Raw genomic sequence first — 25,571 nt, 5'->3', positions numbered from 1 at the left:
AGCATGCCCAGGAGGCCAACAAACTCCAACTGCTTCCACATCTCAACCCAGGGCAGATTTTCACAAAAGAAGGTGATTCCTCCAGGGGATACTTGGTCAGCAGAGCTCTTCTTTCTATTGGAGGCTTCTTATAAATGATCCTCATCCTTTTTCCCTCCCAACCTACCTCCCCCAGGCGTGTTACCAAGTCAAAACATCTGAACCTTTTATTCTAAACTCTGAATGTGATCAGCTAAATGTAACCAGAGAGAGCTTCAGGCCTTCGCTCCCTTCTGCACATCCGCTTCCAGGGGGCTCCGCCAGCAGAAGCAGGGAAGTCATATTGCATGTGAGGTTACTGCAATATCACAAAGTTAAGCTGGTTATTTCTTTCTTCTTTATTTTAAAAGCTACAATATTCAGGTAGCTCAAGGAAAAACAACCTTTGGATTTTGTCTGCTCATAAATCCATCACGACAGCTTGGGGGAAAACAGTAAATAAGATATTGGAAGAAGAGCACAAGAGGCCAAAAGAAGAGTATCTGCCTCTGGATATGCTATTTGCAACTGAAGCCAGGTACAAGGCTGCGATATTAGTATGTGGTATTGATTTGTTCTTAATCCAGAGAAATGCCCCTGTAATGAACTCTGCTGTGCCCTTAGTGATTTCATATCGAAGGATGTTAGGTGCCTTGCTTGTAACAGAGTAACAGCAATTCCAAAAATAGCAAGCCTCATAATAAAATGTTATTGAGGAGCCTGAATTTCAATATAAAAGGGACTCTGCTGTACTCAAGGGCTTACTAGATACAAATGCATACTTTAAAAAGTTGTATTAAAGTCGTGTTGGCACCTGAGTTACAGAGGCAATGTGAGATGCTACTCCAGGGAGCAGCTGAGCCCCAGGTCCCCAGGAAACTTTTAGGCAGATGTGATACAGGCTGGATTTAATCCCACCAGATGACTGGGGCCGGATGCCTAGAAAGCTCTGAGATGCTTTTGAGAGCTGCCCGTGAGGGCAGGAGGGTGCGGCTGTGGTGCTCCTCAGCAACAAACAGGGACAGCACATGAACAAGGTGCTGGACCAGATGCCACGTGCCTGATCCTGGCTCTGCCGCTCACCCCCCAGGCTCAGGCAGGAGCCTCCAGAGGGCCACCAGTGAGCTGCCACTGCAACTAGTGCAAGCGGGCTTGCGAGAGAGGGCAGCCACCGCCAGCTTATTGGTGGGAAGAAGCCAGCATCCCCACCAAGCTCAGGGCCGCTGCAAAGAGCTCAGAGTTGGGAGCACCAGGTCTAAGGTTGACCTCACTTGCAGGCGATTCCTCAGCCTTAGCTTCATCAGTGCAGCAAACAGTAGCCCCAAATTAAGCCTGCCAACCGGGCGCCCTGGCCTCTATCAGCATGGCAGGCTGGCCCAATCAGTAGGACCACAGTAGCTGGGGAGGATGGTGGTTGCCCATCTCCCACCACATGCTGAGGCAGCAGGGAACAATGGCTGATGTACAACCTAGTGTTGAGATATGCAGTTGGCAGTGGCTGTGAGTTACAGGGTGTATGCATGTATAAAATCAACACACCAGCAACTGTGGTGAGGAAGAAGGCATCTTCCCAGCTTCAGGAGGTAGGGTGACCTCTCCAAAGCAAGGGGTGGATGATCTCAGGGGGCTTGGCTCAAAACGCAGAGATGTCTGTCTGCAGCTAACAATACACCTGGCCTTGGGGAGGTCTTCTGGCTTAGAAGAGGTCAGAGATATGGAGCGTGCCACCCAAATTCATACCCAGCTCTACCGAAGGGCACTGCCAGGACCCATTTGCACCTTAAGCCTTGCTCACACTCATGCTACCTGGATACCACCTATTTCTGCTGGCTTATTCCTGCCTGTAATTTTGGGCCGCTGCAGCCCCGGATGCAGAGCAAGTGGTCCCCAAGGTATCCCAGCAATGACAGAAGGGAAACACAGGGAGGGGGCAGCACTGCTCCCCTTCGGGAGGAGACTCCACTCACCCCAGCATGGCTGCCCCTTTTGCAACCAACTTTTTCCATTTGCCCTTTTCCAATCCACTTTCCCCAGACCTGTTTGAGGTGGCATCCCTCACCGCGTGAGAACAGATCGAGACGAGGTCTCCTCCCTCCAGGAGACATCAGAGATTTTCTCTTCATTGAGTGTGGTGGGAAGAATGAGTCTCATAAGTAGGCAAATGCTCAACAGCAAGTTCAAGTGGACATTTCAGCCTGGCTGCAGAAGAGGCCAGCTGCAAAAAGTCATAGAGATGGGCACAGCTCTGTGAAATGGCTGAAGCAAAAAGCATCTCCATCTTTCCTCCCTCTTCATTTCTGTGTCACTTGCCCAGCAGGACCGATGTTTGCTCTGGCCCTGGGACCATCTCTTGCTCCCTTCACTCTGGTGTCAGAGACATCCAAAATAGCACTTACCTGCATAACAGTGGGGCTGGATTCGCTCTTGGAAATAAAAACTGGAGCAAGCCACAGCTGAAAGGACGTGACATTTGTTTTATTCACTGTAGGGTTTATTTAACCCTTGCTCCCAGCATGCAGGCTGCATCCCCCATCCCTGGCTCGTCCTGCAGCTCCTGAATAGGAAAGAGCTTGTTGCAGAGCTGCTAGAGCTAAAGCCAGTGGTGTGGCCATTCCACTGCTGCTCCTTATCCTCTGTATTGCAGAGGGTAAGAGCTCAGGCCACCTGCAGTGTTGCAGCCCCCAAAACCTAAATCCCTCCCAAAAGGGGCTGTGGCAGCTGCTGCTTTCTTCCTGGGCAGGGACAGGGATGCTGCGGTGGTTGGGATGCGCCAGGCAGGGCCAGACATGCATCTTGCCAGGGCAGGGCACCGGGGAGGAAGCTGCTTCTGCCCTCAGCCATGTGAGCCAGCTGATGGTGGTGGCATGTCAGGGACATGTTGCTAGCTTTCCACTAGTGCTTCTGCAGTGCAGGATGGGCTACAACAAAATCAAAACATGCAGCTTCATTTCTCCCATCCCGCAGCCTTTCCTTCAGCATGCAGGCCTGCATCTGGCCCTCAATCTGGACTGCTCTCAGGTCAAAGCATATCTCCTCAGCCCACAGCTCAGCCACTGTGCCAACAGCAGCTCTGCCAGGCTCAGCCCCAACACGTCTGTTTTGGCTGGTGCCAGAGCCCCTCTCCTGGGCTTAGAGGTGCAGAGGGGAAGACCCAGCCCTGCGAAGCACTGCCTCACGCACCAACTGCCTTCATTAAGAGCAACTGGGGGCATCTCATGCCCCCTCTGGTGGGACTGGGGACAGGATCGACAGGTCTCGATCTGTTCTCACGCGGTGAGGGATGCCACCTCAAACAGGTCTGGGGAAAGTGGATTGGAAAAGGGCAAATGGAAAAATTAGCTGGGGGAAACAAGGAGTGAACATTTGCCTCCTACAAGCCCTAAAAGGGAGCTCAGAGCTTTGCTCATAGGTTATCCAGAAGAGGGGATGTAGACTGGAAAAAAAGCCATTAGCTCAATTATGCCTAATTAAAGGCATAATTGCCTTAATTATAGCCCATTGTTTCTGACCCGTGCTCAGGAGGTGGTGTCAGTGGGGCTGCAGGTGGAAGTGCATGAGGGAGCTGTGGCTCACTGCCTCCTCCCTCCAGGGCCCTTTCCTGGGGAAAAGTGGCATTAAAAACTGGGCCAGAAAAGTGAATGTGTTCCCCCGAGCTGGTTCTAAGCAGGTGAAGCAGGAACTGCCTCCCTCTCCCCAAACCCTAAACTCTATCTCTTGCTCTAGCCTAGTTCCTGCTCCTAGTTAACCCACAGGCTAGCAGCACGTGGTTGCCCCCCGCCCCCGGGGGAGATGACAAGCATCCTTGGACCCTGTTTCCAGGAAGGACTCTGAATCCTAAAGTGGTGAAACAAGAGCATCTCTCCAGCAGTGCGTGGAGAGCAGAAGTTACTTGCATTCACGTTCCAGAAACCTCTGCCTGTAAGAGCAGAATCAAGTTTACTCAAAGCTCCATGCTATGCAAAACTAGAAAAAAATTGCTGATGCTAAACCAGAGGCTGCAGTTCGACACTGATTTGCGTTTCCCATTGTTGGTTTCAGAAGAGGAGTGCCACCAGAGTTCAGCAGTTTCATAGGGTCATAACTCCTTTGGAGCAATATTTTTATTGTTACTTAGATTACAGGCAGAACTTAAGTGGTGCAGCTGCAACCGGGGCTGCGTGGAGCTTGGCACAGCTTGTACAGACACTAAAAGGAAGTTTTCAATCTAAGGGGACAGGGAAAAGGAAATATGATTAGAGGGGAAAAAGAAACACTGATAGGAATTAATTTGTCTGCTGTGCTTAGCAGCCTCTGGCAGCAGGCTCGCAGGTGCAGAGGAGCTCAGCTCTCACTCAGGCAGGTGCAGCACCAGCACTGATAACATCTGCTCCCATCCAGCACCAGCACTGATAACATCTGAATATCTGGTCACTTCACTAAAGGGGTCATTGAGCTCTGCCAAAAACCCCAATGCAAGAGGTGTCCTCAAACCTCCAGGCAAACTGGGGACGCAACACAAAGCTCCTGTATTCCCAGTCAGCACCTTAACTGCATCCCTGGCGACCCACCACTCTGCTTGTGAAATGCTGCCTCTTCTCACCCATGTTTGTTTAAATTCGGTTCACTTCCAGAAGGCAGAGCTGTTTTTTTGGTGAAAAGGGTACCAAGAGCCCACATTTGTTGGGACTGTTATTTTAATAGCCCTATCCAGAGCCATTAACTATGGTAAGTGAATTGCAAAATACATTTGAATAACATTTGGGCGTTGGTTGGGTTTTTTTTGTTGTTGTTGAAAAACATATTTAATACATATGCAGCCTTCTTTGCTGTCCTATGATTTAAGGCTCCACTCCGTGCTCTGGGGTTCAGGAGTGTTCAACTTGGAAGTGTAGACAAACCTCAGAAATGTTTCTTTTGAGTAATTCTGCCACAGCTGCCAGCTAGAACCCAAACAACTGAATCATTCATGAGCCCATCTACAGAGCATGAGGCATTCAGCAAAGGAAAGAGCAGGTCAGCCTTCAACTGACTGCTATTAAAAACTTTCATTAAGGTCCTGGAAGAGAGCAGTGGGAGAGGGAGAAAGGAGGAAAAGGAAATAAATTATAACATTGATCACGTTTGTGGATCGATGGAGGAGGAGGGATGGAAAATGCAAGGAAGGACAAAATGTGAATTAACCTAGGATATCTTAGAGAGTTGGACATGTTTAAATGGGACAAGATTTAATTTAGATAAATATAAAAGAGTACCTGACAATGTTCAGCATATAAGAGAGCAATAACATGCAAGAGAGGAGCTGTAAGAGCTGGGCGTGGAAGGACGTGTCTTCAGATGTCATTTTGTAGTGATATTAGCTGTTATTTTGGTCCTGGGGGAACTGAGCTGACATCCCCCAGGAGTGGTGATAGCAGTTGAAGTCCCAATCCCAAAACCTGAGCCTAGTGCCTCACATCTCAGGCCCTCATTGCTTAATGCTGCATCCCAGAACAGGCAGCAAGAAATCAAAGCATGTAAAACAACCTGGGAAAACAACTAGTCAGTAAAGACTGCTTGGGAGGGTTAAAAGGCAATTAAACAGGCAGCTCTCCCAGGAAAGAGGAAGCTTTGTCAATACTTAAAATATGTGCTAAGAGTACAGCATGCTGCTGAGCGGCGCACACAGCTCTCTGCACAGACACCCCCACGCCGTGGGTCTCCCGGCATCTATCATGTACTTGCCATATGAGCGTAGATGAAACGCCTCAGTTTCTTCTGTAAAACAAAGAAAGGGGCTGAAGCTTTTTGGTGCTACCCTGCATTCCCCCAAGGACGATGGCCATGCACTGATGCAGGCATCTGCCTCCTGCCATCAGCAAGGTGCTGTTAGGCAGATGCCTATTTATTTACAGCCAGTGGCAGGCAAGAGACATGCAGCCAAATGTTAACGGGCACAGCTAGGTTAACAAGAAAGCCGTTTGCTCAAAAAAATGAAGCCTGGAAATGCCTGATGCTCAGCAGCTCCTTTTCTGCAGTCAGGAGCAGTAATCAGAAGAGAGAAAGCTGCTGATCCGGATAGCCTCAGTGCGTGCAGCATCCTTTCTGCTAATGCAGGCAGCCAAGAAAGCAGGAGGAGCAGCCTCCTTTGCAGGGAGTAAGAGGACTTCAAAGCCCTAGTGTGCCTGATGATCTGCTGTGCTGGACTGAGTCACTGAATGAATTTGGTGGGCACCAGCATCCCTGCTGTTCATGTGATTATAGCTCATTTGAGAGCATCATGCCCCCTCCCCGCAACAAATTTGTCATTTCTGAAAGCACCACATGAATCTGCTCCCCATTGCCTCCCTGGCGAGCCGGGTGGTGCCACCGGCACAACCACCACCTCTCCTCCTGACTGGACTTTGGTGCAGAGAAGCGGCAGGCAGACACGCTCTTCCTGCAGAAGCAGCTCGCTAGGGAGACACGGCACAGTGTGGCCAGCAGCCCAAAGAGCCGCTCTTTAATAGCACAGGAGCCGGCCCAAGACCCCCACAGCAAAACCAGCCATGCCAGGAGAAGCTGTCAGTCTCTGCTCACACGCACCTGTGCCCCAATTCAGCAACAGTGCTGCTTGAGGCATCTCTTGTCGCTGCTTGGTGCTGTGTGAGCCGCACAGAGCACCCAGCAGCTTTTCCCAGGGGTACATGCACACACATACACATGGAAACCTGGGGATGTTTCATGGCAGGAAAGGTGAGAGCATTCCCCTTTGCCATTTCCCAAGCAGGCTGTATTTGTCGTATCTCGCCAGGGAGGAGAGTATCGCTGCCTGCTCCTTGTCTTTCTCTACTGCCACAGCCCTGCTCAGCCCCAGCCCAGCAGGAAAACAAGGATATTACAACCACTGCCAAAGGGAGGCTTTATAAATGGTGAAAGAAAGTGGCACCAAGGCCTCCCTGGGGGGGTGAAATTTCTCCCAATTAAATGGCAGGAGCCAAAAGGGCATGTTTGTGAACTGGTTTGGGGTTAGAAGCAGCCCTGCAGGGGAGCATGAAATACTTGTGTCTTGTTTGAAACTGCAGGAACAGGGTGACTGCCCCAAAGCTGGATCCTTGTAGAAACTATTTACTGCTACATCTGTCTTCCCTTTTATTCTGAGCAAATTGTACTAACCACCCGGGCACCCCAAGAGAGCAGACCACTGGCTAATTGCTGCGAAGGGCAATTAGCACAGCCCAAATCTCCAGGTCTGGAGGGGGAGAAATCCGCGCTCCCGCCTCGAGAGGTGGCAGCACCCAGAGACCTGAGGCTGCGCGGCCCGTGGGGATGCTGCAAGATGGTAATTGCACCCTCATCACAGACACTGCGTAAGAAGTCAATTCAAACAAGAGAAATCGCTTTTAAGCAATTGCTTCACACTGAAAGACACTGTGCTACAGACTTCACACATGCCACCCCACGACAGTCTTGCAGAGGGGGGGCTAATTTCCCTTTGAGGGTGGGAAAGGGTGACTGGAGTCACACTGCACCCCTAATGACACAGAGGGGAATGGGATGAGGCACGAGGAGGGCACTTGTGGGCATTTCTCTTTCTGCCATGGCAGAACAGCTGAGGTCGCCCGGTGGCCGTTTGGGACACACTGTTAACACATAGCCATTCATGCCACCTTCTGTGCGCCCACTGCAAGCGTGCAGGCAGGAGCCCAGCCTGCCCCACTCCTCCAGCCCCACCTCAGTAAACAGCCCTCCAGGACGAGCCCTCCTTTCTTCATTTGTGCTCCACCTTCAACTCAACTCTCCTGAAAACAGGCAGCCAGAGCCACACACAGGTCTTGGGACAAGGCCTCATAAATGGATGCGACCACATCCCTGTCTTACCCAATGCATCTCAGAAGCGCATCTGCCTTCCCCACAGCGGTACCGTAGCAGTGGCACTGGCTCATCTCACCACTGAGTCATCCAGGTCTGTCTCCTCGCATATGCCAACACATTTGTGGGTTTTTTTAGCAGAAGTCCCTGCTCTGAGCCAAATGCAGGCCAGGTCAAGCCCTCAGCCTGTCTTGCATAACCAGTGCCTTGCTGCAGCATGAAAATCAGTCACGTTGCTGGGGCTGGAAGGAGCGACCTTCCCTTCCAGGTGAGGGAACACCTGTGTGACCTGTACTGCGCTTCCCTGGGGCTTGGTGACACCAAGGCCCTGCTGCCCACAGAGCCAAGCAGCTTGAATTAGACTCACTTGAATTACAAGAGCTGAATTCAGAGTGTACTGTGCTAAGCCCTGAGAGCCACCAAGTGGCCATGCCCATTAGCTGCAGGCAGGCGTTTCCATCTGGCCAGATACAGGCATATTTGAAACTTGTAATGTAATTTTCAACCTTAAATCCCAAAGGGTAATAAAAAAGGGCACACATCTGCTCCTCCTTTTTGACATGTCTGTGATGCAAGGTGGCTACAAGCTACTCCACAGCACATAGAGCAAATACTCAGCACATACCAGCACATAGCATCTACACACACCCTGTTATCTCACAGTGGTAGGAAGAGGCAGCCCTGCTGCAGTAGCCCACCTATGTCCTTATAGTCAAGACAGAAAGGGGAAAGATTTCCACTGTCTTTGGGGTATGTGGAAACAGGGTGTAGGAGAGCACAGCAGAGCCCTGAGCCAATTTGTACCCTCAACTGGTCTTCTTAAGCAGACCAGACTGCTAATCTGTCCTGGTTTTGGCTGGGATAGGGTTAATTTTCTTCCTAATAGCTGGTACAGTGCTGTGTTTTGGATTTATATGAGAATAAATGTTGATAACACACTGATGTTTTAGTTGTTGCTAAGTAGTGCTTACACTAGTCAAGGGCTTTCCAGCTTCCCATGCTCTATAGACTGAGAAGGCTGGAGGTGCACCAGAAGCTGGGAGGGGGCACAGCCAGGACAGCTGACCCAAACTGGCCAAAGGGACATTCCATACCATGTGACGTCATGCTCAGTATATAAACTGGGGGAAAGCTGGCCGGGGGGCCACTGCTGGGGGACTGGCTGGGCATCAGTCGGCGGGTGGTGAGCAATTGCATTGTGCCTCACTTGCTTTTTATATTCTTTTATTATTATTACTATTTTATTTCAATTATTAAACTGTTCTTACCTCAACCCCCGAGTTTTCTCACTTTTACCCTTCTGCTTCTCTCCCCCATCCCACCGTGAGGGGGAGTGAGCAAGCGTCTGTGTGGTGCTCACTTGCCGGCTGGGGTTAAACCACGACATAATCACAGGCAGCAGCTGGGCCAGCAAGGTGAAAGTAAGTCACCCGACGGCAAAGGCCCTGTTCTGTCTGCCTCAGCACTCTGCACGTGACGAGAAAGTGCAGCCTGTGTGACAAGAGAGGTCACTCAGTATCCCAGTGAGTGCAGTTAGGTGTATCACAGACCCCTGAGCAGTGCTGGGTGCACACACCTCCATGCACAGACCACGGCTGACGTGCAATACCTGGTACCCTGAGGTTCTGTGACTTCAGCTCTCAGGGTGCCACACAGAGGAGCAGTCTACAGCACCCCATGGCAGCAGATCATAACCAGGCTGGCAAGATCAGTGACGTGAAGCAGATTCTTCCCCAGCTTCCTTCTCAGCCTGGCCCCTTAGACCAGCTTCTTCTTGAGGAACTGGCTCCTCACCAGCAGGATCTGAGGAATCTATATAAACCATCCGGCTCACAGTACCCCTTCAATTTTGCTACACAGCGTAAGTACAGAATGTTAAGCTTTATTTTTCTATTGGCCAGCAACTTAAGCTGCGTTAAAAAAAAAAAAAGCAATGAACATTATTAACACAGAGAAAAAGTATAAAACAACTCAACGAACACAAGCCAACTTACTGTTCGTATCTCATTCTTCCTGGCCTCTCCCAACCCTGTACAATTTATTTGAAGGGAATGGGTGAAGGCAGCTATGAAGATATGCTTAAGAAACTAGAAATATTGCTTCAAGCAACATGCTCAATATTTTCCTCTTAGTTAGTAGTCAATACTTGTCAGGAACTTGATTATAAAACAAGAAATAATTTAGATTTCTCCTTTAGATCATTACACAATAATTTAGATTTCTTTCCCCTCTTTCCTACTGCTGTGGAACCAAGGATACACCTCAGTTCCTCCACCTCTCTTTCTGCATTAGTTAAGGATTATTTCATGGGGCTGATGTTGATGGGGGAGTTTCAGATTGACCTGCTCTGAATTTAACTTGTCACCCTTTAGTGCCAGTCCAAGATTTCTGCTCTGTGAACTAAAAATCCCACGATGGTGCAAGACCCTTTAGGGGTCTGGGTAATTTTGCTCATGTTAGCTGTCTGCTGCCAAGGGACAGGACTCAGTCGGCACCACTAAAAGGCCAGGAGAGGGAATAAATTTGTTTGTTTATAAAAGGGCTTGTCTTCACTGCTTAGCAACACCAAAACCCCACAGCCCTTTCTGCTTCATGGGTGTAACAGGCATACCAGGAAGGTGAGAACAAGACAAAAGGCACATGAGATCCTATGAATTCAGGCTAAGACCCTGTTGGCATCATGATGGCACTAAGTCCATGGCAGTGGTGATGTCTATGTCCTGTATGTATCCAGGATCCCAATGCAGAGAGAATATTTAATTAAAACCTATTCCTCTGCAGCAAACAGACAATTAACCCAGCACTACCAATTTACCAAGTACACTGGGGCAACTGGTTGAAGCTGACTCTCCTGACCTGCTCGGCAGTAACCAGTAAAGTGGGCTTCCAGATCTCATTAAAGCCAGAAAACCCTCAGCTGATTAATGAGCTCTTTGGAGGCTGATAAAACATTTGTATATATTCATTTCCTGTCCAAGAGAGACAAGCCTGGAGGTTTTAATTAGAAAAATCAAGCCAAGGGCATGTCTCAACATGTAAGAGATGTGAGAAGGTATTTCCACTAACCCGACAGGCTACGGGGTAGCAAGATATGCCAGCTCCAACAGACCAGTTCTTCACCAAACCTCAGCAGGGGATAGGTAGGAGGAAACAAAGTTTTCTCACTCACACTAGAAGCCACTCAATAAAACAGACTAGACCCAAAAGAACTAGAAAGTAGTCCATCGTCTTTGCTCCAGAATCACTAGGAGACAAAAGGCCTCTTGTGGCTCCTAATGGCACTGTGTTGTCAGAGCTTCAAGGAAGAGGAGGAAGGATTGCTGAGAAATCCTAAGGCACCCACATCTTGGCAACATCAGAGTCATGACAAGATTTCAACTGCACTAAGTTGTGCTCCTGATCAGCAGGGGGAGTAGCTCCTGCCCCAAGGAACCAGACAAGCATCCTCTCAGGTGGAGAACAGCTGTGTTAGGACATTGGTGAACACTTGGGAGGAGGGAGAGAAATCTTCCACGTATGAGAGACTCTGGCTCCAGCTCAGCGCAGAAACATCATCTGTCCTCACAGTCAATGCCTGGTGCTGCTGAGCCACTTCTCAGAGAGCAAACGATGGTTCTTGTATAGCATCCTGATACCTTCATGTTGGCTCAGGAAAAGCCTCAAGAGAAATGGCCCTGAATAAATCTTGCTTTGTAGTTATAACAAGGGACTGTTTTGCTAAAGCTTCTAGCAGAATATCCACAGCTCTTTTGTTTCTTGACAATGAAGAGAACCCACTGAACTCCTGGCTACCTTGTACACAACAAGGAGGGTGACTTTCCCCCAGAGGGGCAGGTAAGGCGGTGCATGGTTTGAGAGGCATTTAATTACAGAGCCAAGTCCTCAGGTTACAGACGCTTCTGTGGTGGTGGTGGAGAGTGGTCAGGTTGGCAGGCGCTAAGGGAAGTGGCAGAGGGGGAGCGACAGAGTTCCCACAGTTATTAATATGGTTCTGGCTTTAAACTCTTGTACAAGCAGCAGGTGAAAATCATCCCAAAGATCTACAGGGTGTAAAGAGAAGAGAGAAATGCATGAAAAAACAGAATGGATGCAGTGGAGGCAGCAGCTTGCAAACTAACAGTCTGCACCCACACTGGAGTGGCAGCTAGCTCCTGCCTGGGGATACCGCACTCCAGCTTGCAATAAGCAGCAGGAGAGAACATAACCTGTGCTAATCCTTGTAATTAATCACCAGCAACTTCTCTGGAGTGTAATTTGGCTACTTGCCAGAACGAAGGGGAAGATGAGGAACTCTCAGAGACATCTGCATCTGGAAGAAAAGAATATCCTGTGCCCTCCCCTCTAAAATGGGAGTAGGGGGCATCCATATCCTACCCCATTATTCATCACCCTCTCCCAAATAATTTGCGGACCCACAGTGCCTTTCTTCAACATGACACAGCCAAGGGAGAAATTCTGGATGACAAAATAATCCTAATGAACCGGTGTAGGAAACTCCTCCAGACTGGCTCTTCAGCTGCGCGGGCAATCATGGCACATCCCCACAAGAGGTCTCTCTCAGGCTGCCAAACCACCTGCCATGGCCAGCACTGCCTTCCCCACAGCCCTGGAGCAGAAGTCTCTCCCCCTTGCCCAGCTGGTTGCACTCCTTCACCAGAAGTAAATTTTACAGATCGGCAGAAGAGGCTTTTGCTTTGGAGCTAGTGAATCCTCAGGTCCTCGAAGCACCTAGCAACTTCTCCTTGCCAGGCAGGGAAGAGCCTAAAACATCCGATTTTTTTTCCATCCCTCAGCTCTGGGGTTCCTTTACCTTCTGCCCAGCACCCCCAAAACTCCACTCAGCCCTTTTACCTGCACGCAAGCAATGCTGATCCCCACTGCCCCGATAATTTTCAGATGCTCTTGAATGAAGTTTTCCAGCTTGGTAATGCAACCACTCTGCAGGGTGAAAGGAGGGACATGGAAAATCAGCTTAATTTTAACCTCTTGTTCACTTTAATCCAATGGTTGCAACCCTTGAAAGCAACACTATAAAAAGCACTGCCTGTGAGCAATCTCATCCCCCAACATCACTGGAAAAGCTGATGTAACGATGATGTAAACTGCATCATGTTTTGTATTGCTCTGGACCTACTGGCTCAGGAACTGTTGAACAAACCCAAGGCAGCTGCTAGCTAGGCAGGAGAAATGCAGAAGAACCAGCTACATCACACAGAAGGAGTGTGTCATTTTTCTCTGAGATATGTGGAGAAAGGTTCCCTCACTCACTGCCTAGCAAATGCCTGGAGAGGATGTTTACTTCCATCAGGCCAAAAGGCCAAGGAAATGCTGCTGAGTGGATCCAGTACCAAGAACTCTAACATGACAGGAGCCTTTTAATAGTAAATTCCTCCCACTGCTATTTATGACAGCAACGAGGTTCCATGAGAACCTGGAAAGCCAGGCTCTGCCTGCCTCTGCCTTGCAACTGCATCCTTGGCTGGCAGCGTGACCTCCCTGTTTCAGGCCCAAGTTTTGTTGTCATAAGGCAAAAATAAATCAGTAAGAGCATTCTCTGTTGGGTTTTTTTTGTTTGTTTTGGAAGAGTTCCCTTTAAATAATTAAACTGTTTGAGGCAGGTTTTCCATGGTAACATCAGGGGGATTTACTGTGTAGGCTACAGCAGTGTCCCATGGGTGCTGGGGGCCCTCCTGCCCCAGGAGTTTGCAGTGAACAGACACCTACACACACGCAGGCAGAGGGAAGGAGTGAGCACACAGCCCTCCAGGGAGGGGTGGCAAAGGCCTCACTTTTCCCATGCCCGCATCAGGTTTTAGAGACAGCCCCAGCTGCCCTGATATGAAGCAGTTATTCCTGTTCCCTGATCTGACCCTTTTCTAGATTTTTCTTCCCCAAAGCCACTAAAATCCTTTCTGAACTCTGACTGAGACCTCATATCATGATATACAGCATCTGACTGTGGATCCAAACCTCCCCTTACAGCTTTTTCTCCTCTAGAGCTTGCCCAATACATTTGGCAGCCTACAGGGCCTCTCTTAATAAAGCAGCTGGGCAGTCGCCTGCAGCTTCATGCAGCACAGAGAGAGGATGGGAATTGCCAGCCCTGCCCCTCAAATGGTTGTGGGTTTCCACTCTCAGAAACACCTCATCAGCCCTTGGACTCTTTTTCTGTACTTCCTCGTTGAGTCTTGCCTGGAAGGCACAAACGTTATGGGAAAGCCTTCTTCCTGAAGAGCAAAATCTAGCCTAGCAGCTGGACATAAGAGGGGCTTTGGTAGATCAGAAAAACTGGACTTCATCTCCCTATTCATTCCACAAAAATACATGGTTGGTTTCCTTTCAGCTGTTTGAGTTGCTTGGCTTAATGAAGATGTTATTCACACTCCTCTTCCAAGTCCTGCTCAAAGCACAGACTGTGAGGAGAAATACTTGCTCTGAAGGGGCCATCTCTTCATCCACAGCCCTCCTTAACTGTTAGGGGGACAGGAACAAGGAAAAAGCTCCAGTTGCTGCTCCCCAGGCTCAATACAGCCAGCCAAGGTGCTGGTTCCACTGATGAGAAAAAAGGACTATGCTACTCCAAAGAGAGTGTCACAGTGAGCAAGTTAAAGCCAGATGACAGGACTGGAAGGTGTCAAAATAAATGCAAGAACTTTTACCAGCCTTATGCAAACTGGATGAATAAATGGTCTGAGAGCTACCTGTTTACTTACTCAGCTAGTCTGAGATTCAATTTGCTTTTTCTAGAAAAGAGACAAGCCCCTCTATCTCAACTCCAGCCTTTTCAGCCCAAACTGCAGCCCACTGGAACTGGCCTAATTTGTCTGCTACGGGGCCCTCTTTCTTCCCCATATGCTGTTTCTTCACACTGTAGGTCAAATCCCACTATCTCAATCAAGGACCAGAAGTATCTCCATTTGCACCTCGCTGAGTAATTCCAACGACAGGAAGCTGTGTCAAATGTAGGGCTCACATCCAAGCCTCTTGCCAGAACCAACCTCTCCCACTTCCCCCTATCACTAGCATACTCTGTAGTAACAAATATAATTTATTATTTTTCTCTGTATAAATAATATATTTTTAAATAATTTATAATAAATATATTTTTACATATAAAATAATAGCGTAGATGGCTGAATGCTCAACTAGAGAAATTAATTCTGCTTTCTAAGGAATCCTACTGACTGAAGCCTACTGACAGTTTGCAGCAATAACCTAACACCCTCACTCCCTGCCCACCTGCTTTACATACTTTATGACAGTCAGCTCTGAAGTCCTTTTGCTCTTTACCTCCTTGTAGATGTTGGAAGGATGGTCTCTTCGGCCACACAGGTCGGTTATCGTCTTACAGCAGCTGTCTGGGACTTTCCGTCCATTGGCCTCTGGAGATTTGATCCACGAGCTGTTAGCCCAGTCTGTGTAGTTGTTGCTCCCACAGCACTTGAACTGCATGCACACAGAGCAAAGGCTGAGCCTGCAAGCACTGCAACCTCCTTCTCCCTCCAGCCTCCCACACCAAGACCTGGGCTTCACCCTCCTTTGCACAGAGACTCTAGCTAGCTCACAGGCTTTTTCTTTTTTTTTTTTACGCTACTATAATTATTAGTGACTTTTGTGTTAAGAGTCTCCAAAATGGCCATTAAATATCAGCTTCATCCATCTTTCAGCAGCTGTGAGTTTTGGTTACTGCTGGAATGAACTGTAACCAGATCGCACCTGCAGCCGCCTCAGCTCTTAACCACTGGACTGGAGAGTGTTAATGGTGATAACAGGATAAGTTGAATTACCAGTTACTATTGCAAATGCACCTGCTATGGCAGTATGCATATAGTAGGCCTCATGCTTTGAAAGTGCCTGTGCACAAGGGTCCTTTCTGTGGGAAGGCCTGTCAGAACTGCAGCAGCCCTAACCTGAACCACTCCTGAGCCAGACACAGCTAGCGAGAGTGGCAGGAAGGCTCTTCTTTCATTACATCTTGCACTCTAGGGTACTGAGAAGCTTAATGAAAAATGTCAGCAATTTCTCCAAAGCTTTGAAGTGGGAAGTAGAAACAGCTGCCAGAGTGACTTGGCAGCTCCAGTTCACTCTGGGAGCAATTCAGATGCTGTTTCCCCAGTGCTACTGGGCATGCAATTCAGAGATCACACCATGCAATTCTGCCGGTTGTGTGGCCCAGGCCCTGCACCCCACCCAACCTTGTCTTGAATCAGAAGAAGCAGAACATACACTCAGCATACAGAAGAAACATCTGTATGTTGGATGTCAAGAGCCCGTGATGCCTTTTGTGTGTCTGATTTTAAGCCCTGCAATTGCATTAATTCTCCCTGCCTCTAGAGATACCTACCTCCTGCTGCAGTTTGTCTACTGCACTGGTAACACTCTCTTCTCCCTCCTGCCGGTACTTCTGGGTCATGGTGTTCTTCAAATTTTGCTTCAGCTCCATGCTCAGCTGAATGGAAGAGACAAGTCGGATAAAATCACAAGGCAAACTCACTCGTCAGAGTGACCCAGAGCCCTGCATACGTTTCATTGCCTTTGCTCCAAGAGGAAAGCAGAGAGCCTAGGGGAAGCTACAGCTTCCTTCAAGATCATCCTCCAAGGTTGGACTGGACAGGCTTATTTCCAACTGATTACAGATCATGCCTCCATTTTAATAACTGGAAGGAGGTGCTTCAGGACGAAGTTTCAGCCTGCGCTACACATCACCATATGGGTCCTTACCTTGAATATGTAAGATTGCCAAGAGACGCCTGCATCAAAAGAAAATACAAAACTGTGCCTGCTTTAATATGAATATGCCTATGAGACCACATGCAGTCTTCTCCCTCTGAAGCCTGTGACAAAATACTAAAAAACAAATCACTGTCCAGGAGCAGGAAGAAATCAGAGTCCTGGGCATGCTGGACTGAAGCCATGTAGTCTGAATAGCTCTTGTATCAGCACCAAAAAGGATGCCACAGGAGGGAATTAAGTGTGCGATTGCAAAAGTACTGCAAAAGGCCTTTCTTGATAAGTGACAGAGAGATGAAGTCTGATTTTGCAAGTACACAATTTCTGAAAGCATCATCATAAACCACTGGCATGTTCAGATGATTGGATTCAAACATTTATTCCTGTGGAGGTTCTTTTAATCAAGCTGAATTCTTCTCACCCATCCAGGTGACAGCCAAAAAGTGCCAAAGAGCTGCATCTTTTTTTTGTCATCCTGGTTCACACAGCAACACTGCTTTAGTCCAAAACCTGTGAAATTCTAAGTTTCCTATACCAATAAACAACATCAACATGCATTTTAGATGGGGTCAATGAATGAAACAGGTCGGTAGCCTCTCTATACACCTTTTATTCTACACAGTAAGTAGTAAATGAGAGGTCAAACATCTGGTTATGCTGAACTGTGCAAAATACAGTCTGCAGTTTATTCTCCCTTTGAAACACTTTCTTTCAACCCCATGTGTTAAATGGGGACAACACCTACCTCACAGAGATGATGTGAGGCTTCATTCATTAATATTTGCAAAATGCTTTGAGATCCTGGGCTGGGAAGCTCTACAGAAGTGCAAAGGACTTAGTGTAATAAAAAGAAAGGAAAAAGTTCAGCAGCTGGAAGGCATCAGAGGCAAATAAAGAGGAGAGTCCATTAGCAGAATTATTACTTGGGATAAAAGCAGTTACCTGCGGGCTCACGGGGAAGAACTGCAGCATGGAATAGAGGAGATAAAAGAAACAGTTTAGACACACACTTGCAAACCTTAGACACCAAAGCAAAGGCTGAAATAAAAAAAGTGGCAAACAAAGCAAGCAGCCTGCAACCAGCAAAGAAGGGGGATTTGTCAGCCAGAGGGCAAGGGGAAGTGCAGCTATTGATCAGAGATGCCCTCAACTAATCTAAAGCACTCAAGGGTACAGCTCTGAGTATGTTGTTCCTTATTTCAACCTAAGGATCAGCTCCTCTTCATCCATTGTCATATATGAACCTCGTGCCTTTGCATGGATGGATGGATGGACCCTGGCTTCCTGCCATGCCTGCCAGGATTGATCTTTCCCTGTTAAATATGCACACTCATACCACTGATCCCTCTTGGCAGGAGCCAGCACAGTTCTTTGGCTCCTCACAAACCGCCAGTGCCCATCTTAGTGAGACAAAGCACAGAAGGACCAAGAAAAAAAGGAATGGCAAGGCATCCTGGCAGTGAAGCCAACAAGATGGCATGTCCAGCTGCTTTTCAGACAGCCACTTGACAACAATCCTAATTTGCCATTTCCAATCAATTTCCAGACATGAGAGCAACTTCGCAGGCTGTTTGTGCCTTGGTGGTTAAACTCCCTTTAGAAAACAAAGTGATGACTTAAGCCTCTGCTCTCTGCAACTGCAAAAAGTGCCAAGCTAGAAATGCAGCTGTTGAGAGCCTGTGCTGTTCTCCGCCCCTCAGCTGGGCTGGTTAAAGCTCTCAAAAACTTCTTGACCTGAAAGGACCTCTCAGCTGGATCATTCATTATCTTTGCCAGTTCAAAAGTATGGCAGCTAGCTTGCTGGATGCAGCAGGAACTGTTCCTATGTCCTGAATATACTAAATGGCACTAACGTGATTTCAGTTGCTTGCACTATGCCTTGAAGGGCATTAGGAGAATTCCTAGATCTACACAGCCTCAAAAATTGTCTTCTACAAGGCTCTGCAAAAAAACAGCGCACAAAGGTGAACCACAGGAAGGAGCTGAGCAGCAAGGCCGAGCAGCCTCCCTAGAGGTCCCTAGACCACCACTTTGTCAAAAACAGTAAATAATCCAAGGTCTTCTGTATGGGGAGGGGAGTGAATACAGACATGTGGAAAGGTGAACCACAACCAGACCCTAGGTCCCAAGCCTCCAATGGGATGGAGAAATGGGATGATAACCAGCTATTTTCTCTCCTTGGTTTGAGCCTCTAAGGACTAATGTCCACTCACCTGCTGGTAATAGATATAGGCCAGGATTCCAGCAATGATCTCCAGGAGAAAGATGCACAGCAACAATATGAAGTACTGTAAAACAATGGGAAAAGCAGGACATTAGAACAGAATGTAAGGAGATGCTGGGAGCCAGCTTTTCATTAGCTGGTAAAATGCATGACTGTCTTCATCAATGCTTTTCTACAGCAGTGTTCAAAGGCAGGGGCTGGGATTAAAACCTCGATAGGGTAGGAAAGGAACAGTCCCACAGCTTAAAAAAAAAAAACACCAAACCACAGGATAACTGAAGACAAGCAGCAGCAAGTGTGAGTTTAACTCACAGAGCCAGAGGGATGTAGAGAATGAAAAAGTGGAGGCAACTGAGGTAAGATCACTAGACAAAAGAAAGTGGTTGCTGCATAACCTGATGACTACACTCATTATCATAGAAAACATCTGATTCTGACATCAATAAAAAAAAAAATTGAAGCTTTTGCTTGTTTTGATAATGTTTAGGGCATTTCCCCAAGTTACTAAGGAGCAATGTATGTTATCAGGATGATTCAATAAAGCAACAAAGGGCCCATTTCACCAAGAATATAGCAGACCAGCTAAGCATAAGCATAAGCATAAACCATAGATTTATGTTCCCAGTGACTTCTGTGGGGCTCAACCACAGACTGAAGGGCACTATTGAAGCAGATGGACTTTAGCACTGATTCACACTCAGGACTGTGACTATATGTTCTGCTGAACTAGGATCTAGAGGGAAAAGCTCAGTATCTCAAAACCAAAGTGAGAAGAGCTCTTAGAAGACTAAGAGGAGAACATGACTATTTCTTAAAAGGGCTTAATGGCAGTGAAATGGAAAGGGATGTGCTCTGCTTACCACAAGGAGAATCAAATAGACAGTACAGAAAACTGTTTGGGAGCACTGTTCCTATACACAAACAGGAAGGGAAGCCAAACCTATGAGGAGGAACATGTGTACTAGATTAAAAGGACTGGGCAGGCCTGAAGACAGAGGGTGATGCAGCCACTTCCTCATTAGGGTCAAAGAGGGCTTTTCAGGGGGAACCCCTGTCCTGACACACAGCCCCTGCCTTGCTCCTCATCAGCAACGAACAGTTTCTTTACAGATCCAGGCTGTTCTATGACTGGTACTAAATTCATCTTTCTGTAGATAAAGCTGAAGAGATACCAGTTCCAGCCATAACAAGGACCTCATGCTAAGGCCCTGTAAAAGCTGGCCTCCCCAGGACAACAACAAAATATCTCCCATTTTCTGTTTTACCCCTGACCTTAAGAAAAGGCTGTTTCCACGGGATGAAGCAAACAGCTCTCTACAAATGTAACTGGACACCAAACCATCTCTCCCTGGCACAAAGAAGGACAGTGAAGACCTGGACAGAGCAAGCTGACCTACACAGCACAGATGCTTTTTGTTGCACAAGGGTTACACTCCCACTGTGTACCCTTCTTGGTAGGTATTTCCAAGCCCCTTTGCAGGAGTAAAATGACACAGACGCAAACACTCAGGCTTCCTCTTCTGCCCCTGTTGGGATTCAGCAGCTGTGAAGGACAGACAGCTGGGTTTTATCTGCAGACCAGGCTTTAATCTGAGCACACAATCTCAGGCTTTCACTCCCCAGCCCCACACTCTCCCCCGCGGCTGAACATTGACCATCTCTGCAGACGCCTGTACAAGGTACCCATTCATACCAGGGGAATGAGTCACCCAGTGGAGTGTGGGATAGCTAAAGGCTGGTCCCAACATTCACAGGAGGTTGAAATGGGGCAAGAAAGGATCGGCATGCCTTAACACAAAGGCTGGCTTTCTTTTGTTGGGATCTAGTTATGCCCTAACTGATGCTCTGACATCATCTCTCTGCCAAGGAGGGAGCAGGAGGGTGGCAGGATGCTGAGAACCACCAATGAACTGGAAAGTTTCTTTTATTTATTCTTCCCTGCTCTGTGTCATCATGTCAGAGGCATTCAGGTAGAGCTGAGTTGTGTCACCACAGCTTGGCTCGTTGTGCTGGCTTACGGTGGCGGACAGAAACAAACATGTATCCAGCAGACCTTAAAAACTTTAAGTCACAATGCCCTAGTAAAACCTTGTAAGGGAGGTTAGTGCATCTGCCACCCGCACATCCAACCTGTCTCTGCTGGTACACTGCCACCATTATCCTTATCTCAGTCTCATCGTACCCTCAGGGCCACTTAAGTATCATGCTGACATAGGGGAGCAGCAGCTTTCACTTTGGACACACACAGAGCACAGGGCTGCTCTCCTTGCTCTTCATCAGGAGTTGCAGGGCTTTCTTACAGAGGTCCGCTCTGGGAGAAGTAGGCTAGCTCTGGCATGGAGCTGCAGGGACATGCCCTACTCGCTTCCCAAGAGGCTGCAAAACAAGTCAGAAACGTAGCATCACCCAGAGGCCTGTAGTAGACGCATGCCTGGACCTGGGTGGGCTCTGGGCAAAATTTACTCTTACTCTGGCTCCAAGCCAGAGTCAGGGCTATGTGGTGTCTCCTCAAGATCTACAGGGTCCAGATTTCTTCCATCCAGCTTCAAGTGTCTGAGTGAAGCACCAAGCTTAGTGTGTTTTCTCTGAATAATCCAAAGAATGGCTCAACCCGCCTACAATCCAAATCGCTTTCTGGAGAGATCTTTCTACTACCCGAAGAAGAGATATAAAGCAACTATACTCCTAAATCAGCAATCTCACTTCAGTGGGATGGCTCCAGGCTGAAATGCAGCAGGAACGGAAATCATAACTGATGTGTGTTCCCTTCTCCCTATTCAAGGTAGCTAACTAGAATTGGCAGAGCTGACTCTAGAGTGGCAACTAGAGTGGTAAGTCTGAAGAAAGACACCTTCTTTCTTTACGTGCAAGGTCTTCTGTTTGATGGGTCCTTTCCTGAGACTCCTGCTTGCATACTTTTGTGTATGAAAGCATGCATCTTGACTGAAGTATAATACAGTAGTGGTTTGCGTGCTTGTAAAGAGCTGGACTGCAGCATCACGGCCAGCCAGGCTGCAGATCCACTGCCATGCCTGCTCATGGAGCCAGAGAAACTCCACATCTGCTGCCCAAGCCTCAGAACTTCACCTGGCTAAGGAGGAACACAAAGAAGGCAAATAAGCAATGACATAAAAAAAGTAGCACAGCTGTGAGTGATGAGCAATGAAATACTATGAAAAGCCTTGAAGTGGGCCCATAAAAGTCATAGTTAGGTAGAAAGGCAGCAAAAAAATTCACAGCTTCCTGAGTCTTCAACAGAAAAACAAACTAAAAACCAGGTATGCATTTTACAAACAGCACCCAAAGCTGTCCATAATTGATTTTTAAAAGCACCAAGGAGGCACTGGGGAGAGTGGAGAGTGCTGCTTACAGTCCTCCCTCCCATATTTACGTGGGCCTCTGGTACAGAGAGAAATTGGGACAGGCTGGCACAGACCCCAGCGCACTGACTGTGAAGCTGTCAGGATTACTGTGAGCTCAGAGCTGGCAAAGGCCCCCAGCCAGGCTCACCCAGCCCTGGCAAGCACAGCCCTATCTCTTGTGCAGATTAGTCACCGGCAACCAAAGCAGAGCACAAGCAAGAAGAGACAATAGGCCTGTCGCAACCAGCCACTCTGAAAAGACGTGTGGTGTAAGGAGACAGAGTGACCTTTTGTTCCCAAGAGACAATTATTAGTTTTCTGTGGCAGAATAACAAAGAAAACCCCACCGGATTTTCATCCGTAACTTCTGGCTGAGGCAAAAAGACAAAGGGAGGTCTCTTTAGCATGGAGAGTAAGTGAAGCGAGGCCAAAACGGACTGCTACAGACCAGGAGCCTAATGAACAAGTACCAGCAATGCACTCACTGTGTCCTCCTCTGTGTTTTATTCTCCCTTCCTGGCCCTACTCTGCCTCTCACGGGGATTACCAGGCCTTCAAAGCAGTGTTACAAGCATCAGGCTTGCTCACGACTCCTATTTCTGCTCCTCTATCCAAACAGAAGAGGGGAAATGGGACAGTCAGGTGAATGAGGATTTGCAAAGGAAGGAGCTGGTGAAGAGTTGCTGAAGTATCCTTTTCTGTAACTGTGAAAGCAAAGAGCCACTGATCATTATTTCAGTCACTGCACTCACCACTGTAGCCCAGATACTAAAAGGAACTGCTGCCACACTCCAGACTGAAAGGGAGATTTGAGAGGGAGGAAGCGGAATAGAAACCCTAGGGCTGGTCAAAAACTTCAGTGTAGGTGGGTGAGCAGGGAGCTCAGGAAGTAACACAGGGAAAGGCGTAAAAGCAGCAGCAGATTATCAAAACAGTGTGGCTTTTTTTGTGGAAGCAAAACTAAAATAATTTTTTTGCAACTAAAGAAAATATTCATTGGAAATGTTCTGATTTTTGACAGCCAAGTAAAAAAGCGTGTTAATTTGGCTTGAACCTACTGTCATTAAAAGCCAGTTTTGTTACAGGTGTCTCACATTTTCCTCTCTCTTCCCATTTTCCAAAAGAGAATATGGGATGGGCAGGGGAGAAGGAAGAGACAAAAGCCATGAGATTTTGTTTTGAATAGTTTCAAATAGACGTTCTTACACAAAGTATAGGTGTTACGACTATGTACTTTTGAACCATGCAGTGGTAAGCACATTCTTTGGGTGGATGAAAGGAAATGCTCTGCAGTAGAACCTGTCCCCTAGGACAAGGACAGCACTGCTGTTAGGAGCTGGAGGCCTTAGTGGTATTTGCTCTAGGACAAACAAATAATGTTGGTGCAGAACACAACCAAGATGCTTCCCTCCCTCCCAGCATGGTTCAAGAGAAAATGGGGTGAATCCTCCCCCAAACAAAACAACCAAGCAAAACTTACCACTCTTAGCAAATTCCGACGCTCTTTGAAGGTGGCACAGCAACCGAGGATGCCAGTAACCATGACAACCACCCCAGCCACCACCAGAATATAAGCTGTTGCCGAATATGTGCTGGAGGAGAGCAGGCTGATGTAGTCACTCTTCTCAGCTAGTGTCCAGGTGCCCACTGCCATCACGGCCCCGCCAGCCAGCTGGGTAGAGAGAGAAGCAAGCAAATGAAGGGCATTTGATGTGTGAACTTCCTCACCTTCCAGAGCAACTGGACTGGGATACCAGGACGTGCCTCAGCTCCGTAAGCTGAGCCAAAGATGATCTACAGTAAAGGAAGGACTCCCAGAGGTCTCACTGGGACCGGGAGCAGGCCCCAGTGCACTGGGAGGGGCTGGGCTTCAAGGCAGCCAGTTTAGCACTCCAGGCAGCCTGAGATGCAAGCTATCTGAAGCATTTACCTGTGCACAGCAATTCATACTTGGACCAGAGCCTTCCCAAATGTAGCCACACTGTTATCTGGGCAAATATGAAAAAACGTCAAATCTACTGGGGTGCTACCTAGCAGCAGAGGGGAAGAAAACAGCTTTACATCAGCAAGCTTTCCCCTGTTTGTCAGGGAGCAATACTACCAATGAATGACAACCATGCCCAATATCTCCTTCCTAGACTATACATCTGGGGAGAAAGCAGTCAAGGAACTAAACAGCCTGGTTGGTTTAACTGTAACCCTTGCAGCGAATGAACATGGAGAAACCAACCAGACTCCTAGCAGGCCCTTCTCTCTTTGCAAGACTTGTGTTTCTGGAGGGTTTTATGCAGCTTCTAGTAAGCTCAGACGGTTTTCCTTAAAGGTCTGACCTGAACACTCCAATGCTCTGCCCCAGGTAGCAAAGGAAAAAACAATCCTTTGGCATCAGTAACTTCCTGGTGGCAAGCATGACTCTAGGAAGCTCTAGTGTGGACCCAGCTGCAAGAAGGTGTTTGTTATCCTTGCTCTAGCTGTCCCACTCCACTGCCAGGACTCCCTCTGACATTTTGAGAGGAGGAACGGCCAGTCAGTGGAGTCCTCAGGCTCCCTGACAAAGTAAGTCAGGTGAAAAAACAAAGCATGTTTACAGGCTCCCTGTTATTTTCTATACTTGGTAACATGACCTAGGAACAGCCAGAGACTACAGTGTCAAACCATAGCTTCTGCAGCCTGGGCAGGCAAGCCCAAGGTATGGGATTTCACCCCACAGGATGAAATCTGTGTGCTACTGACGTCAGCGCTTTTTGCCAAAGACTTCATCAAGCCCAAGATTTCTGTGCCCCTGACACCAAAACTGCAGTGCCATCTTAGCGCCTCTGAAATAGACTGAAGTTTCTTACCCAGAAAAAGAAATTGAAGATGAAGAGCAGGTACTTGAGACAGATGGTCCCACATGTTTCCTTCTTTTCCGTATACTCGCGCATCTTTCTGGCTCAGCAAGTTCCTGAAAAAAAAAATCAGAAAAGCTTGAGTCAGTCAGTCATCACACCCCTTCTCCCAAAAGGCCAGCATTACTACTCTCCTCCTGCAAGAACTCTCACTTCTGACCTTTTGCTGAAATAAGCTAGCGAGCAAGCCATTCAACTGACTTCAGGGATGCTAGACAGTACTTGCTTAGATAAAGAGCTCTTGCATCCAGCCCAAATGGGTGACCTACACAGCACAAGACCTTGCACAGTGTGAAAGGGAGGCAGATGATACCAGCATGTGGCCTTCCTGTACTGCCTTCATTCTCCTTCTCTCTCCCCATCCTGCTGCCGCTTCTGGAGACTCATTTTCCTTTAGATAAATACTTGCAGTGGAGTGTCCTGGTTTTGGCAGGGATAGAGTTAATTTCCTTCCTAGTAGCTGGTACAGTGCTGTGTTTTGGATTTAGGGTGAGAACAATGTTGATAACACACTTATGTTTTAGTTGTTGCTGAGCAGTGCTT

General features: G+C 47.9%; 1 protein-coding gene across 4 annotated transcripts in view; it reads right to left on the bottom strand.

The window, feature by feature from the left end:
- Nucleotides 1-9,693: 9,693 nt before the first annotated feature.
- The window catches only part of CD151 (CD151 molecule (Raph blood group)), a 33,726-nt gene continuing 17,848 nt past the window's right edge, over nt 9,694-25,571 (bottom strand). For 3 of the 4 annotated variants that reach the window (XM_009276017.1, XM_009276018.1, XM_009276019.2), the window contains 7 exons: nt 24,981-25,084; nt 23,621-23,812; nt 18,768-18,842; nt 16,169-16,273; nt 15,115-15,270; nt 12,676-12,762; nt 9,694-11,864 (listed from right to left, as the gene is read on the bottom strand). In XM_009276017.1, the coding sequence (XP_009274292.1) occupies nt 11,805-11,864; nt 12,676-12,762; nt 15,115-15,270; nt 16,169-16,273; nt 18,768-18,842; nt 23,621-23,812; nt 24,981-25,064 (759 nt within the window). In that variant the 5' untranslated portion in view covers nt 25,065-25,084 and the 3' untranslated portion in view covers nt 9,694-11,804. The remainder of the gene's footprint in view (nt 11,865-12,675; nt 12,763-15,114; nt 15,271-16,168; nt 16,274-18,767; nt 18,843-23,620; nt 23,813-24,980; nt 25,085-25,571) is intronic. The other variant, XM_019471204.1, reaches the window with a different exon arrangement.

Source organism: Aptenodytes forsteri, unplaced genomic scaffold (assembly GCF_000699145.1).
Source record: "Aptenodytes forsteri isolate BGI_AS27 unplaced genomic scaffold, ASM69914v1 Scaffold17, whole genome shotgun sequence".
NCBI lineage: Eukaryota > Metazoa > Chordata > Aves > Sphenisciformes > Spheniscidae > Aptenodytes > Aptenodytes forsteri.
The sequence above is the reverse complement of the archived record's forward strand: the minus strand, read 5'-3'. Positions and strand labels throughout refer to the sequence as shown.